We start from the raw sequence: 17,005 nt of genomic DNA on the forward strand, positions 1-17,005 counted from the left end.
CCCCGGCTGGCGATGGCGATTGTCCCGCAGCCATTAAAGCCACGCCGGGTGGTGCGAGGTCGCACACCGGGTCTTGGTGTTGGTGCCCCCGGTGTGCGCTCGCAGAGTCCGCGGCCATTCCAGCCGCGCGGGGCAGCGGTGTCAGGCCCCGCTCCAGGAGCTCTTCGACCCCGCAACTCGGGCGGGAGAAGTCGCCGCCGCAGAAGCCCCGAAAAGCGGTCTCCCTCCAGGGATCCGTGGGCTCGGCGCCGTCGTCCACAGACCCGCAGCAGCAGCCTCCGACTCTCCGGCAGCAGCAGCAGCAGCAGCAGCAACAGCACCAGCAGCAGCAGCGCTCCTCCACCGCTCCAGACCCGGCCAGCTCCGCGACGGTGAGGTGAGTCGACACCTGAGTCCCCGGTCTCTTCCTGTTGGAGGCCGCTCCTCGTTACGGCCTCAACGACGACTGAGACCCGACGAGAAAAGGTCGGGTCTCAGTGCAGGGAGAGATTCAAAAAGTTTCCCCCCCCCTCCCACCCCACCCGCACCCACACACCCCAACATAAAATACCAAACACTACATAAAAACACAGACAAAAAATAATAAAACGCGGACAGGCTGCAGAGGCCGCTGCTGGCCAGAGCCGCGCCGCCTACCGGAAGTATCTTCTTCCTCTACATTATGCGAGTACATTATATTAAACAGACGTCTCAGATTATTAAATGAGTATCTTTTAGGTATAAACCCAGTTTGATCAGGGTTTATCAATTTACTAATATATTTGCATAATCTTCTTGCTAAAATCTTTGCTAAAATTTTCTGATCTGTGTTTAAAAGTGATATAGCTCTGTATGAGGCCGGATCTTCTAAATCTATCTTTTTTTGGAATAAGCGTAATAGTTGATTCGGGTAGTGTTTCAGGTAGTTTTTTTTTTTTTTTTAAAGCATGGGAGTATAAATTAAATAAATAAGGGGTCGTTATCTCATGAAATTTTTTATAAAATTCATTATTAAAACCATCTGGTCCCGGTGTCTTATCATTTTTCAGCAATTTTATTGTTTCACCTATTTCTTTGATTGTAATTTGAGCTCCTAGTTCCTCTTGTTCCAAAAGGTCCAGTATTGGAAGATTACAGTTATCTAGAACATTTTTTATTTTACTATCTTCTATTTTAATTTTAGATGTATATAAGTTTTGGTAAAATTGAGCAAATCTATTATTAATATCTTTAGGTAGTATTAGTAATTCACCTTTCTCTGATTTAATTTTGGTTATAGTATTTTCCTTTTCTTGTTTTTTCAATTGGCGAGCTAAAAGCTTATGTGGTTTGTCACCAAACACAAAATGTTCCTGTTTTGTAATTTGGAATAGTCTTATTAATCTTGCCGATAAAATTCGATTAAGTTTAAATTTCAGTAATATTATCTTATTGTGTTTATCTGTCATGGAATGTGTCTTTCTTTTGTGTAGCGCAGTATTGCATGCAGTACATTTCTTCTAATATAGTACCCAAAGAGTTGCCAGATTTTTAGCGCCATCTTGTAGCTTTCAAGTATCAAGTTCTTAAAGATATCAAATCTTATCTTGGCCTAAAGGCCCGTTGTTCTGTCTGGCAGCAGCAGAATGACAACTAGCAAGTTATAATTGTACATCTCTTGTGTCTGAGAATAACTAATTGAATCAAGTGCAAGTCTCACCATTTCGTCTTGACATTAAGTGGGATTCAGCTTGCCCACAGCAATATCTGGATATCACTATTGATGAGAACGTTATCTGGGTCAGTCTCTTAATTACTTTGGCTATTCCAGCATAACACCTGCAAATGCCACACAGCTAGTCAAGACCTTATCTTGTGATACACTGCTAGTGGAGTGGTATTTGAACAACTTCTTGACACTTACAGGAAGGTTTTACAGTGATCTCTGTTTTTTGAGAGACTATGGACCAGTGCCCATAGTATTATCACCACCTCATCATACGATGAGATCTAAATAAGTATTATTTGGATAATGATAAGTGAAATCAAATTTATCATCATCATCATTGCAGCACTACCTGCAAAGATTGTGGCAATTCAGGGTTCGCCAGCCAGTACAGGATATTTCAGTGATAGGAAATACACAGCCAGAAAACTAAATCATATGTTCAGATCAAAGAAAAGTCCTAAAAGATCTAAAATTAGATTCACGTTAAAGCAGTCAAAGAAGCCTTTCAGCCAGACACAGGCCCACCACCGATTGTCCAGCACCCTTGGCTCCAGAGCCTTGCCGTATTATCTGTTTTGCTGGACCAACAGAGGTCATGTAATAATGGTACAACAATACACCTCCGACCCTCTAATTATACCCCTTCCGTGTCTCTGAAGCACCATAGATTATTAGCAACTTAAAAGAAACAAATATTAAATGTAAATTAATTTTACAGTAAAAGTTGCATCTCGTGCATGGCAGCCCGGCGTCCGTTAATGAGTTGCCCTTGGACGTCCCAATGAGGATTGGCGCTGCCTGGAGCCAATGTGCCGGTTTCATGGCAGGATTACCGGGTGATCCCCATCGACCCGAGATTTGCCAAATATGCCAAAAATGTAGTAGGACGAGCACGCCAATCGTCCCCACCATCCGACATGGGTCTCCAAGAGGAGTTCAACAATACTGGAACGGTCCGCCAAGGCCGCCTGGGGGCCGAGACCCTGGTCCACAAAATCAGCCACAAAAGTAGGCTAAGGGAACGGATCCTTCGTTCCAGCTGGTCCGGAGTTCCAGAGCCCCGGCCGCAGGAGGCAAATTCGACCCACTCGATCGGCCGTGGAAGTCCAGATGAGGTTGAGATAGGCCGCCTCACCCGGCCTAGGCATCACATTTTTGGTGGGACTTCCGTGGGGGGGGGATTTCAAGTGCGCTCTTGTAATTTTGTCCGGATTAAAGGAGGTGCCGGATCACCAGTTGCCAGGAAATCGGTTGACCAGTAACATCCTTTAATTAATTTATTTTCCTCAGAATTCCATCACCTTCCCTCCTGATTATTTATGTAAACAAAACTATGAATTGATGGATATGCGAGTGAAGCAATTGAAGAGAAAATAAGGAGGGCGAATGGTACTGATGGGATTGTTTCTCTGTGCACCAGTCTCAGCTCAGTGACTGAATAGGCTCTTTGGTGTAATAGAATGTAATCCAAAATATATATTTTATGATTCCACGATTAGCTGCCATCCTGTGCATGCCCAATCTGAGTTCCTAAAGCCCTCCTGAAACAATCCCTTTAATTGACAGTTTACCTAGATAAAGACCTCCAGGTTTTAGTATAGTTTAGTTTGGTTTAGTTTAGAGATAATAGCATGGAAACAGGCTCTTCGGCTCACCGAATCTGCGCTGACCAACAATCACCCATACCATATAACAATTACAGCACGGAAACAGGCCATCTCGACCCTTCTTGTCCGTGCCGAACATGTATTCTCCCCTAGTCCGATATACCTGCGTTCAGACCATAACCCTCCATTCCTTTCCCGTCCATATAACTATCCAATTTATTTTTAAATGATAAAAACGAACCTACCTCCACCACCTTCACTGGAAGCTCATTCCACACAGCCACCACTCTCTGAGTAAAGAAGTTCCCCCTCATGTTACCCCTAAACTTCTGTCCCGTAATTCTCAAGTCATGTCCCCTTGTTTGAATCTTCCCTACTGTCAGTGGGAAAAGCTTATCCACGTCAACTCTGTCTAACCCTCTCATCATTTTAAAGACCTCTATCAAGTCCCCCCTTAACCTTCTGCGTTCCAAAGAATAAAGCCCAAACTTGTTCAACCTTTCTCTGTAACTTAGTTGCTGAAACCCAGACAACATTCTAGTAAATCTCCTCTGTACTCTCTCTATTTTGTTGACATCCTTCCTATAATTAGGTGACCAAAATTGTACACCATACTCCAAAATTGGCCTCACCAATGCCTTGTACAATGTTAACATTACATCCCAACTTCTATACTCAATGCTCTGATTTATAAAGGCCAGCACACCAAAAGCTTTCTTTACCACCCTATCTACATGAGATTCCACTTTCAGGGAACTGTGCACTGTTATTCCCAGATCCCTCTGTTCACCTGCATTCTTCAATTCCCTACCATTTACCATGGTACCATTTTATTCAAGGGAAAATTTACAAAAGCCAATTATCCTACAAACCTGTAGGTCTTTGGAGTGTGGGAGGAAACTGGAGCACCTGAAGAAAACCCACACGGGCACAGGGAGAATGTGGTGCAATGTGGACAGCTAAACGTCCCCAGCCAACAGAAGTCTGACTGAAGAAATGAACCAAATCCGCCATTGAACTGTTTGTACTTCCCTTACCTTCAGCTTTGGAGTTAACATTTATCTTTCCAACTACAAATAATTTTATTTGAGATTGATTGCCATGGTATATGTTGAATTGATTTAAATTTGTGCTTTGAATATATTCTCAAGTCTACCACTTTCATTGAGTGGTTCATTTATGAATTTAACTAAGTAATCTATTTTTTAAACTCTATAGTTTACCAGAGTATAAATTTTACAATAAAGGTAAATTACTTTCTGCATTAGTTTTGTTGTTGTTACCTGATCTTTTCAACTGGTTGTTTAATAGTCAAAATAAATCTTATACTTCAGCTGCTTCATACTCAAGCACGGTACAAGCATGTTAGATAGAAAATATATCAAAGAAGGAATTTCTTCCCTCTGATGTCCACTCTAGTCTTTGCAGATAGAAATCAATATTAATTGAAAAGGAACTGATTATGTGGAAAATCCATTTACAAGTCCTCTCACTGTGAAATTCCTCAATTGTTATTTCAGACAAAGTGTGTTTCATCAAACAATACAAAGAAATATAGTTCTAAACAAAATAATGCATTTTTTAACCTCAACAATTGCAACCCTTTTCTTCACATTTCTATGAACAGCAGTTATTCTGTCAGTTATTCCAAAAATCACATATATTTCACAAGCACTCAATTTCATTAACATTCTTCTGCCAAGGAATTCAACTCTGATCACCAGTGCTCAATCTGCTATAGTGTTACATCAACAGATTTCAGTTTGCCCCGAAAATTCCTTTCATTAAATTTAATGGAATTAGTTTTGAATACAATGTATAATCTCCTGATTATACCACCCAAATACTATTCCAAATGGGGATGCATTTTGAAACATTTGCCCTGTATCATGCAGTATGTCAGCTAAATAAATTATTTTGGAAAAATCTAAGATAAAATCAATTTAGTAGGATCAATGGCTCAGTTTCTACCAAAGAAACAACACAGCAAATGAATAAGTGCATAGTTCACCAAGCCAGGCAGTATAAAGCACATATTTTAAGTAAAGATTGAGGAGCAGATTTCAGTTAATATACAAATATATAATTATATTGTACTCCCAAGGGGCAAGTTACCAAAATGTAGTGAAACCTTGAAGGAAGGTTCTTCCATGTGCACATTAAATTCTATTCAAAAGGCAACTACAAATGATTTGCATGTCAAAATGTTTGTATAACTGATCATTCTTCATTTTAAAATAAACAATTTTATTTTTAAAAATTTATCACAATGCAAAAATGGACATCCACACAATGCACTCCATTAATTTAGCAGTTGTGATATTGCATTGGTTGTGAGGACACATTCATGACAAAAATGCCACAACACAAACAACTGGAAAATTATACTTTCTTACCTGTGAAAGGCCCAAATAGATAGACACAGTTTCAGAGATGTATAAAAATCTTCCTTCATGATTTAGTGCAAATAGAAATCCATCCAAAGACTACATAGAAACAAAACAAAAAATGCAAGTGGGTTTATAACCTTCATAAGCAAAATAGTAGTGACTTATTTGTAAAAAAGAGCCTTCTAATCTTTTTTAATTTAGATAATATTATGGAGAAACAGAGTTACATCAAAGGATTATTGGCCATTATTTTATCACCTACTTCAATAAATAATATCAAAATACATAAATAAATATGGACCACATTATGTAAACACAAAAAATGTATTTAATCGAACATTGTAAACATATCATTAAACGTAACAATATCCTTATTCTAAACTTTACACCAAAATAAATAATTTTTAATTGCATAATTTCTTAACAGGATTGTACAAATTTATTCTAAATGTTACATGCATATAATGAAAATTATTTTTTTAAAAAAACATATAGTTATACAGCTCTTTATAACAACTAAATAAACTGAAATGCTTCAATATAATATTGGCTAAAATGATATTCTTACATTCTATAAATATTTCATATCGAAAGAGTGACATATAATCAATATCATGTTCTACCAGTAACTGAATCCTTGGGAATGAAACAGAAAAATTATTACAGCTTTCACAGATCTTTATAACCACCTCAAAAAACATCCCAATGCTTGGTATTTCAGCAAAAGAATGATGGAAATTGTCTGAATCATGAGCAGAATAAAGAATTGAATTTTTGAACTGTTCCATCTGTTCTTATACAATCTTGACATTTAATATCAAGAGCAATTGATTGATCATAACTGTTCAAATACTATAGGGTTAGCTAAGAAAGCTGCTTGATTAAACTTTTGTTAGTTAGCAGGAAATATTGGTAGCAAAAGAAAATGGATAACTATTTATAGTTAATACTAACATCAGCATATAAAGTAAATATATGTAATTTGTCTTTGTCAATTTAAATTATATATAATACAACTATATATAGATTTTTGGAAGAATACATTAAAATGATGTATCAAATTCATTCAGGTTCATTAGTTTGTGCCAGGAAAATTGCACCAGTGTTTCCTTTCTGAATAGTTGTGTTCAGATCTTTGTTAATATGTAATGAGAAAGTGACACTCCTCACGATGCCTTTCAAAAAGTATGGTGGAAATTGAACACTGCCAGTTTAAGTAGTAATAAATGAACTCATACTGTTCTTGGAATGGAGACAGGTTGGTAAATTTTAAGGTAAAATGGGACTTTTAAGACACTTTTATGAATGTTTTTCATTCCTCAGTGCAGAAAGTGGAGCTAAATTGCAATTAATATCCTTTTAATGATTTTTCCTTTGCAGAATTTCAACATCACTATCAAAAGCACAGTGGTGCAACTGGTGGATCTGCTGCCTCACAGCGCCAGAGATCAGAGTTCGATCCTGACCTCAGAAGCTGTCTATGTGGAGTTTGCATGTTTTCCGTTTCCAGTTTCCTCCCATAGACCAGACACATACGGGTTTGTAACGTTGATTGGTGTCTGTCAATTCCCCCTTAATGCAAGGGTTCCCAACCTAGGGAAAATTTATCCCCCGGGGGTAAATTTTGCCTACCCAGGGGGTAAATTTGTTGATTCTGGATTTGTACATATATTTTCTCATTGACTGACCGTGTTGGTTCTGGTATGAAGTATGAAATGCTGTACCGATATCTGTTCATCATTAGTAGTTCAGAAATAAGTGAAATAACATTGTTATGTGCTATTAAAGTTGCCAGGGGAAAAAAGGTTGGGACCCCCTGTCCTAGTGTGTAAGGAGTAGATGCAAAAGTGAGATAACATAGAACTGGTGTGAATGGGTTATGGATGATTGGCTTGGACTCGGTTGGACGAAGGGCCTGCCGTATATGCTGTATATTTCAATCAATTAAACATGTGACTGGCACATTTTACATGTCGAAGCATCTTGAACCAGAAATGGCGCTGCTCAGATGAGTTAGTTGAATTAGAGCTTATGTTAATCACTTTTATTGTATGTATTGGTGTTCTAGTCCCATATTATAACAGTACATTATTATACATTAGTACATTATTAAATAGAATAAAACCGAGCAATCTTAACCAATAAATATTATCAGCAGATCACTGTTAGGAACAAAGGAGTTGAGTATTTTCTTTCTGCACCAAATTCACTTACTGATTTAGAATATTTTTAAGTCTGATGTATTTGATATTAATTTGGTGCTTTGTGAGAAAGCAAAATGCATTTTGACAAAAAAGGATCAGGATTAGTACACAATACCAAGGAGATTACAAGATAGAAGGTCACCTTGTGAAACAAAGGGAAAATAGCTTCCATGATACATTGAGGAAATATTTAAGTACCTTCTGTGCTTGTCATTAAAGCAATAATACATAAATAATATTCATTTAAACAAATAATGACACCATATGTTATAACAACAGAACCTTTGAACAAATAAGCTCAGGAAACAGACTTTTAACATTACCTGTGACTTTGCGTCACACACCTCAAACAAATCCTCCTATACAAATAATAAGACAAGCACAAGAAGAATTTTCAGTGAAATAATGAATTTGAAGGCAAGTAGGGTGAAATGCAATTGAACAAATACACTAAAGTGATGCATACAGTTGATTATATGCAGGCGTGTAATATGTTGAGGGCTACATTCACTGATAATGATGTGCAGCCACGAACGTAACCAAAAAAATGTCTTCCTGCAGCAGGCTGCAGATATCCACCACTATTTAATATGGCAAGCTCAGCCTCAGGAAGCATTATCTGTGTGTGGTCATAGATGTTGAATCACTGCCTGCAAGGCCTGTGTTGTGGGTAGTAAATGCTGCAACCTCAGACCTATTCCTGTGTACTACCCTCAGAAATGTGATGTTTCTCTCACAGCATTAAATTGTTGTTATGCATAGTGATGACATTCCCATTCTTGTGCTGAAAGAAATATTCAAGGTGCCGTACTTCTTCATTTGAAAACCTCCAGAGTTAAAAAGGTGAAAGATACAAAGTGTTGGAGTAACTGAGCGGGCCAACCAGAATCCCTGAAGAACATGGATAGGTGATGTTTTAGATCGGGACCCTTCTTCTGACTGAAAAATAAATTGTTGAAGGATTCTATTCCAAAGTTATTCCAAAGGGAGCTGAGACATTGGTTACAGTAAATGCATCATTAATTAAATGGAACAAATAAAAATCAAATGTCTAATTGTTCTGCTGCTCAAACTCACCCCCATACTCTCCACTTGCTGAGATGAATGTCTCTACTCAGCACAAATCAGCCCTCTTCTGCAGATGCTGATTTACACTGAAGATTGACACAAAATGCTGGAGCAACTCAGCGGTCAGGCAGCATCTCTAGATAGATGGAATGGGTGATGTTTGGTGTCGAGACCCTTCTTCAGACTGAAGGAGGGTCTCGACCCGAAAAAACTGAAGAACATCAGACTGAAGAAGGGTCTCAACCCGAAAAGTCACCCATTCCTTCTATCCAGAGATGCTGCCTGTCCTGCTGAGTTACTCCATTATTTTATGTCTCTTTAGTAGACAGCTCTGTCTACCTATCTTGAGGATGCATCACTTCAAAACCAACGCAGAGTTATTGCATGTTGCACCAATGACAAGATGCACTGCAGCAACTCACCAAAGTAAAATACAAAGAGCTGGAGAGCAGCATAAACCATAGTGGAGGATAAAGAGTCTGACAGAACTCCCATCGGAGATGTAGCAGGAATCACAGAGGAGTACAAAGAAGTCTGAAGAAGGGTTCGGACACAAAACATCATCTGTCCATTCCTTCCACAGATGCTGCCTGATCCTCCAAGTTCTTGCAGCACTTTAATTTTTTTCCCCTAACCAACACCTCACAGACTTACAAGCTCAATATTTTGGAAGGACGAAGGTAGCACGTTCATAGGAATCACACATTATTCAAACTTGGACACTGCTGAGTCAAATTCCAGAAACTCTCCACTAATCAGCCTTGTGTAAGTGTATTTACCAGACAACATCAGGGGTCGGGGGAGTGGCTGACTATCAAAGACATTTTGAAATAGCTTACGTATATAAAGTAGTGCTCACGTCCTTTGAATGAATACAAATATAACTTTTAACCATCCAGTAACCTTCATTTACAATATGCAGGAAAATTAAGTTGCATTAAAAAATGTGTTGACACAATAAAGAACCATATGGATGGAGAAAGATATCTCGGGGTATTATGTTCACATTTACATAATGTGCACAGACTAAAATGTTGAATGGACTCTGTCCATGATCACAGCCAAAGGTTTTTTGCTTCAATTTGATGTAACTTAAAGAATTTTGTGATTCTCCATGGCAATTTAACCAATGCAATTGTTATATTCAATCTAACCAACCACATCACATAGATTTTCATTATACTAGCTGCCGTATCCAAAGAAAATTTCAACATCTATGTGTACTCTCATTTTTTTAACCCCCTAAACCTATTAACTAGGTACACATCCAGCTTCTTTTTCACTGAACTAATCAAGACAGGATTAATTGTTTCAAATGGAAATCCACCTTTCATTTACTCTATTCAAGTCTTTAGGGAGAAAAAAAGCCCGTTCTGTCATCTCATTTTAAGCTCATTTATTTTGTAGTTATACAATCACTATTAGACTACCAAGAGGTAGATAGGAGGTCTGGTTCCCTCAAGCTTTTCATTTTTGCTTAAAGCAAAGTTCATATTCGTATGCATTTTACTGTTACTGTAATAATGGCAATCAAGAATATTTATTTTTGTAATATTAATCCAGCACTATTCAATGAATTGAATTGAAATGATTAATATCATAGTTTTTTCCTCATTCCCAGTTTTCTCCTTCAACCTATTCTATTACTTAATTTGAATTTGAATAATATGGCTTAATTTGAAAATTATATGCTGTTATTCTAATCACCATTAATCATAATTTTATTGACACTTACAGTAAAATTATCTAAATATGTGCAGAAAATTCTGGAAATATTGAGCATACCAAAGAGCATCTGTCGAGAGAAAAATAGTTAATGCTTCTGGTCAAGGATCTGTCGTGATATGATATGATCCATTCTCAGATATAGGATATACAAAACTGCTTAAAACATTCCAAATGTGGTCTGAGCAGTGTCTCACAAAGTCTCAGCATTACATTATTGCTTTCATATTCTAGTCCTCACGAAATGAATGCTAACATTGCATTTGGCTTCATCCCACTCCTTTCCACCGAGACCACTTCCTCTGCAACCCCTTGGTGCACTCATCCCTTCCCAATCAAACCACCCTTCGCCATGTACTTTTCCCTGCAGCCGTAGGAGATGTAACATTTGTCCCTACACCTCCATGCCAGGACACCAACAGTCCTTCCACGTGAGGCAGAGGCTCACGTGCACCTCCTAATCCACTGCATCCAGCGTTCTTGATGTGGCCTCCTACATTGGTGAGACCAAGCGAAGACACGCCAACTGTTTTGATGAACGTTTGCGCTCGACCTAGCAAGACTTTCTAGATCTCCTGATTGCTAACTAGTTTAAGTCCTTTTCCCTTTCCGATACTGACCTTTCTGTCCTAAGCCTCCTCTATTGCCAGAGTGAGGCCGCATGCAAACTAGAAGAACAGCACCTCATATTCCACGAGTAGATTACACTACCCCTCCCCCCACACCCTCCACTAAAAGTCCATGAACTAGCTTCACAGCTATGTATTCCTCTTGGGGTTTAATGGTTCAATTACATTTTATTGCCACATGTACTGAGGTACAGTAAAATTCTTTGTTTTACATACAGTACACAAAGAGTCGTCGTGTTACTGGCACCGACAAGTTACAAAAGTACTCATTAGAGTACATGTTTGTTCATCTTTGTTCTCAAAGGTTCCCAGGTTCCTTTTTGTTCTCAGCACTCCCCCCCCCCACTCTTCCGCTAGGTCCCTCTTTGTTCTCAGCAGCATGGCCCAACCGTGCTCTCTGCGGCCCTTCCTCAGCCTGACTTCTCTCTCCACAACCCTTCCTCGGCTCAACTATCACTCTGCAGCCCATCCTTGGCCCGGCTGCCTCTCTGTGGTCTGTTCTTGCTGCGATGGAGCTTCCGGCATTTACACTTTTTTTTAACACCTTTTACTTAGGCTTACACCCGTTTCTATCTAGCTTTTGTCCACTTCGCCTGTGGTCACCTGTTGTCGGCCATGGTTAGGCTTCAAGCTCTTTTGGTTTTATTTTCCCACTGCGCCTACTACAATCAGATTTTCCATCTTATTCCTGTGAAATGATTCTGTACCTGCCTGGATGATTTAATTTTTTTATTAAGGTAATTTGGGTGCTGTTGTTTTTCAATTGATTATCTAAACACTACTGTGCTAGGATGGCAGGGAATTTCAAGAACACTTTTACTTACATTGTTCTATTATTTCCTCAGCTTTTGCACTTCTTTACTGCAACCCCTTGGCAAGAATTTTTTTTATCATCAGTGGTAATTGCCAATTTCCTGTGCAGGTGAATTTAATAATGTCCAAAAGGGTTTCATTAAAAGCTTCGGTGTTTGCCTGAAATATCAATTTATATGTAATTTTAAAGACATGGCTATTTAATATTTTGAATCACCAATATCTTTTATGCTTTTGTCATTTTCACTTTACAAATTTCAGTTTAATTTCATAAATGAATTGGAATTCCAAATCTATCAATGATTCTATCAAATAAGAAAACGGCTAGACGTACATTCCCAGACTGTCTTTGAAATATAGAATTCAAAGTAACTGACTTTTCATCAGCTCTGGAAATTGGTAAGGAAACTACTGCCTTTTACAGTTTTAATGATCAGAAAATATAAGATTGAAAGGGGATGTCTATGATAGTGTGGAAGGTGACTGTAATTAAAAGATAGAAATGGTCTTGAGGTTGTTAATGGGACAAGTCAAGAAACAAAATATTAGTGACGTTATCTTGTCCATGGAGACTGGAGCAGTGATTATGAATTGAAATTGTTGAATGCTGTGTTGAATTCAGTTCCACTCCCTGCACACTTGGGCAATTTACAGCGGTCAAGTTACAACTCCACACAATTGTGGGAGTTAAACCAAAGCACCTGGAGGAAACCCACGCAGTCACAAGGAGAACGTTCAAACTCCACATACAGCTCCCGAGGTCAGGATCGCAGCTGCCCTCTACCGAAATAATACATCTTTCGCAGATTTTATAATTCTACTAGTTCTCTAACCATATTTTTTTCCCCAAAAGTTATTTAACCTGAATTCCAAAAACTAACAATTAAATGTGTTTTAAAATTAAAAGTAAAAAAGCCTTCAAGTATTCAGCTGATCAATCACAAACATGGTTGTCTTTTATATAAACAGGCATGAATATGCTGCATGTTCTTCATATAGTAATATTTAACATGTTTGCAATGGATACACTTAACAGATTGAGTCTCTACGACGGTTTCTTACTGCCTAACTTTCTTATCCTACCTGTTAAAATGTTCTGAACAATTTTCTCCTTTCATTTGGAGATATACGTATGTCAGTTAAGAAAAAATATTAGAATTTGTGGGAAAGTGCAATCTCTGGCAATAATATGTTTCATTTTAACATCACAGCAGAACACAATCTAAAAGGACCATTAATTGATATAATTTACTATTGTTATATTTGATTCCTGCAAATTACAGTTGGGTCATATAATGACACATAAATAGATATGCAACAAGCAGAATATTACAGTTAGAAAGTGGTTATGTTGATATAAATAGAATAAAATGAAATACCTCATATAAACTACATTAATCTGAGAAAATTGTGATGTCCTCTATCCCCATCTGTACGACAGACTAAACCTCCCTTGGCTCCAATTTGCTGCCTTGCACCATGGTGCTTTTGAGACTACATTTCCATGACCTTCGCCACTGACTGTTTATTGTTATTGGTGAAAAAGACATTCAGCCTAAAGGGGGTATAAATTACATTTTATTAAGGTGCGTTTTGCAACTTGTCTGAAATATCTCCCTCAAGTTAAAATCCAAGACAGCAATAAACACCTTTTATAAAAGTAGAAACTACTTAAAAAAACTCCAAAATTATGTTAACTATTTCAGCTTTTTCCATTAGCATGGTATTTCAGAGAGCAACCATTATTGTTCCCGTAATGTCCATTTCAGCCCATTTAGCTCAAGAACGTTGCTAATTCATTTTGCACCTTCTTTGTGTGCAGTATTCTCTATATTTGGACAAAAAGCATATCGCAACTACCAATTATTTTGTTTAACACTCAATTAAAGGCCTAGAGCACAAGGCAGCCATTGTGGCTCCACAACTGTCAGACTTAAAGATCACATTTCCAACATGGTAATCAGAGCACAATTGAGATGTTCCAGGTAATATTAATATACTGTTGCTGGGAAAATCATTGTTCATAAATCAGACCTCTGAGATTTTGCAGCGGTTTGCCCAGATACAGGCTTTATAAGTTGCCAAATTATTGTATTTTTCAAATCACACTGGCAAAGAGAAGGTGGATTTTGTTTTTCAAATGGAAAATGGCAGCACCACAAAACTTTAATGGTATATTCTGCAGTTGCTGGCTCTCAGCCGTGCAGCCCCAAAGTCAGAGCTGCAGCCCAGAAAGGGATTCACACAGTTTACACTACAACACAGCTGTAACAGGCCATGTAAAGATAACTGAAGGGAAAGACAGGAGTGTACAGGAACTGATTCACACAATGTGAAGTTCCTATTACATTTTAGTGAAGTGGATCAACAACATAGAGCAGATCTAATCTGCCAGAGGTCCAAGAGATGGGGATATGCCTGCCAAGATACGATGGAGGAGTTAACTGTTGGAATAAAACCCCAAGAATATGGCGTGTGGCAGCACAGCTGGAAGAGCCACAGCCTCACAGCGCCAGAGACCTGTGTTTGATCCTGACTTTGGGTCCTGTCTTTATGGAGTTTGTACATTCTCCATGTGACCGCATGTGTTTCCACTAGGTGCTCCAGTTAACTGGCCTCTATAAATTGCCACTAGTGTGTGGGGAGAGGATGAGAAAGTGATATAGCATAGATCTAGTTAAATAGATGATAGATGGCCAGCTTGGATTTGATGGGTCGGAGGGCCTGTTCCCATTCTGTATCTCTAAACATAATCCAGCGCAGTTAAAAGAAATACCTCATTAGACAGAAGAAGGTTAAACTGTTCACCCTCAACTTGGTACTGAAAGACATTGCCCCAGGCCGCAATGCCATGAGCACTCAGGCACAAAAATTTACTTTCCCAGACTTGCTCATAGCCATTAATACTATGTGCTCCCACCCATGTTCACCACCAGCCACCAGGAATATCCCCCCTCTTCCTCTCCCCCACACCCACTGAGAATCAGATGGTAAACAGGCTACACAGTCATGGGTATAAAGTGAGCAGAGCAGGGGGCTGAGCACACAGTCTTGAGGTGCTCCTGTGCTGATGGTTATCGAGCAGGAGGTCTTGCTGATCTGAGAGTTGAGGATCCAGTTGCAGAGGGATATGCAGAGACTGACCTTTCAAAGTACTTCATCACCACAGACGTTAGTGCCACTGGTTAGTCGTCATTGATCTTGTCACCTTACTCCTCTTTGGCACCGGTATTATTGATGCCCTTTTAAAGCAGGTGGGAACCTCAGACCTCAGTAATGAGAGGTTGAAGATGTTCTCGAAAACTCCAGCCAAATGGTCCGCAAAGGTTATGAGAACATGACGAGGTATACCATCAGGTCTAGACACTTTCTGAATGTTCACCCTCCTGAGGAATCTTCTGACGTTGACCTCTGTGACTGTAGTGTACACATTCATCATGTGTATAAAACATGTCATGGCACTACCTCACCAGTTTTTGTTACTCCAAATCACTACTCACAGTTCCAGAGATGGATGAGGAATATGGGAAGCAGTCTCAGAATACGAGACTGACTTTTATGGGACTGATTACTCCACAATGACCAGTGGCATATTCAAGCCACAGCGTTCAAGCCACAGCAGGTTAGCAACACCTGTGGGGGGAAGAATCGCCAATGTTTTGGGTTGATTGCCCCACGCATCACCGGTTCCTCACTCCCCTCCATTGAGTCTGTCCAAAGCAAGCGGAGGGCGCTCAGCATCGTCAAGGACTGCTCCCAGCCCAACCACAGTCTGTTTACCCTCCTACCATCCGGGAGGCGCTACAGGTTTCTCCGTTGCCGGACCAGCAGGTCCAGGAACAGCTTCTTCCCTGCGGCTGTTACATTACTCAACACTGTACCTCGATGATTGCCAATCACCCCGCTCTCCCCCGAACACTCCTTCCACCAGGAAAAAAATAATGGAACCTGAAGTTGTTGAGAAGTCCAGTATCAGAAGAAAGTTGGGAAAATAGTGGCAAAATGCTGATAGCATCTTCAGCACATCTGAATGTGTGCATGAGATCTTGAAGTTGTTTCATTAAGATTTCCCATTAAAATATTGGCAATTGTTTCGTAAACCAAATATCTGCAAAATAATCATCTTAGAGCATTTGGACAACCCTCTAAATAACATAAAAAATGCTGCCCTCCCAAGTTTTGTGTATGCTTACTCTTGCCAGTAGTAAAGGCAATCAAAATTAGAAGCAGAAGCCTAATACAATGTAGGAATCCAATTTGAACGTTGATATTAAGCTCTTCTAGTTTGATTAATAGCCTTTGGTCTTGGAGATCACAACGAGTAAACAAAATGAACGTCTCATAGTTGTCGACTCATTGTATGTGGCAACAGGCCTTTTGGCCCAATTTGCCTACACTAACCTACATGCCTCATCTACACTAATCTTATCTGTCTACATTTGGCCCATATCATTCTTAACCTATCCTATCCATGTATCTGTCTAAATGCTTCTTAAACGTGATGACCGTACCTGCCTCAACTACCTCTTCCGTCAGCTCATTCCATGCACCCACCATCGCTTGTGTAAAAAATGTTACCCCTCAGGCTCCTATTAGATTTTTCCCCCTCACCTTAAATCTCTGTCCATCTGTCCAAATTTTAGTGCGTCTAAAGAGATTTCCTCTTATGACCCCACTTTTGCCAAGAGTCAATAGACAATAGACAATAGGTGCAGGAATAGGCCTTTCGGCCCTTCGAGCCAGCACCACCATTCACTGTGATCATGGCTGATCATCCACAATCAGTACCCCGTTCCTGCCTTCTCCCCCATATCCCTAGACTCAGCTATCATTAAGAGCTCTATCTAACTCTCTCTTGAAAGCATCCAGAGAATTGGCCTCC

General features: G+C 39.3%; 1 protein-coding gene across 12 annotated transcripts in view; it reads right to left on the reverse strand.

The window, feature by feature from the left end:
• LOC129700259 (neuronal PAS domain-containing protein 3) overlaps nucleotides 1-17,005 on the reverse strand; it is a 791,362-nt gene that overhangs the window by 325,864 nt on the left and 448,493 nt on the right. For all 12 annotated transcript variants that reach the window (XM_055640580.1, XM_055640579.1, XM_055640574.1 and 9 more), the window contains one exon: nucleotides 5,691-5,780. In XM_055640580.1, coding sequence (XP_055496555.1) covers nucleotides 5,691-5,780 — 90 coding nt within the window. The remainder of the gene's footprint in view (nucleotides 1-5,690; nucleotides 5,781-17,005) is intronic.

Source organism: Leucoraja erinacea, chromosome 9, assembly GCF_028641065.1.
Source record: "Leucoraja erinacea ecotype New England chromosome 9, Leri_hhj_1, whole genome shotgun sequence".
In the NCBI taxonomy this organism is placed as follows: domain Eukaryota; kingdom Metazoa; phylum Chordata; class Chondrichthyes; order Rajiformes; family Rajidae; genus Leucoraja; species Leucoraja erinaceus.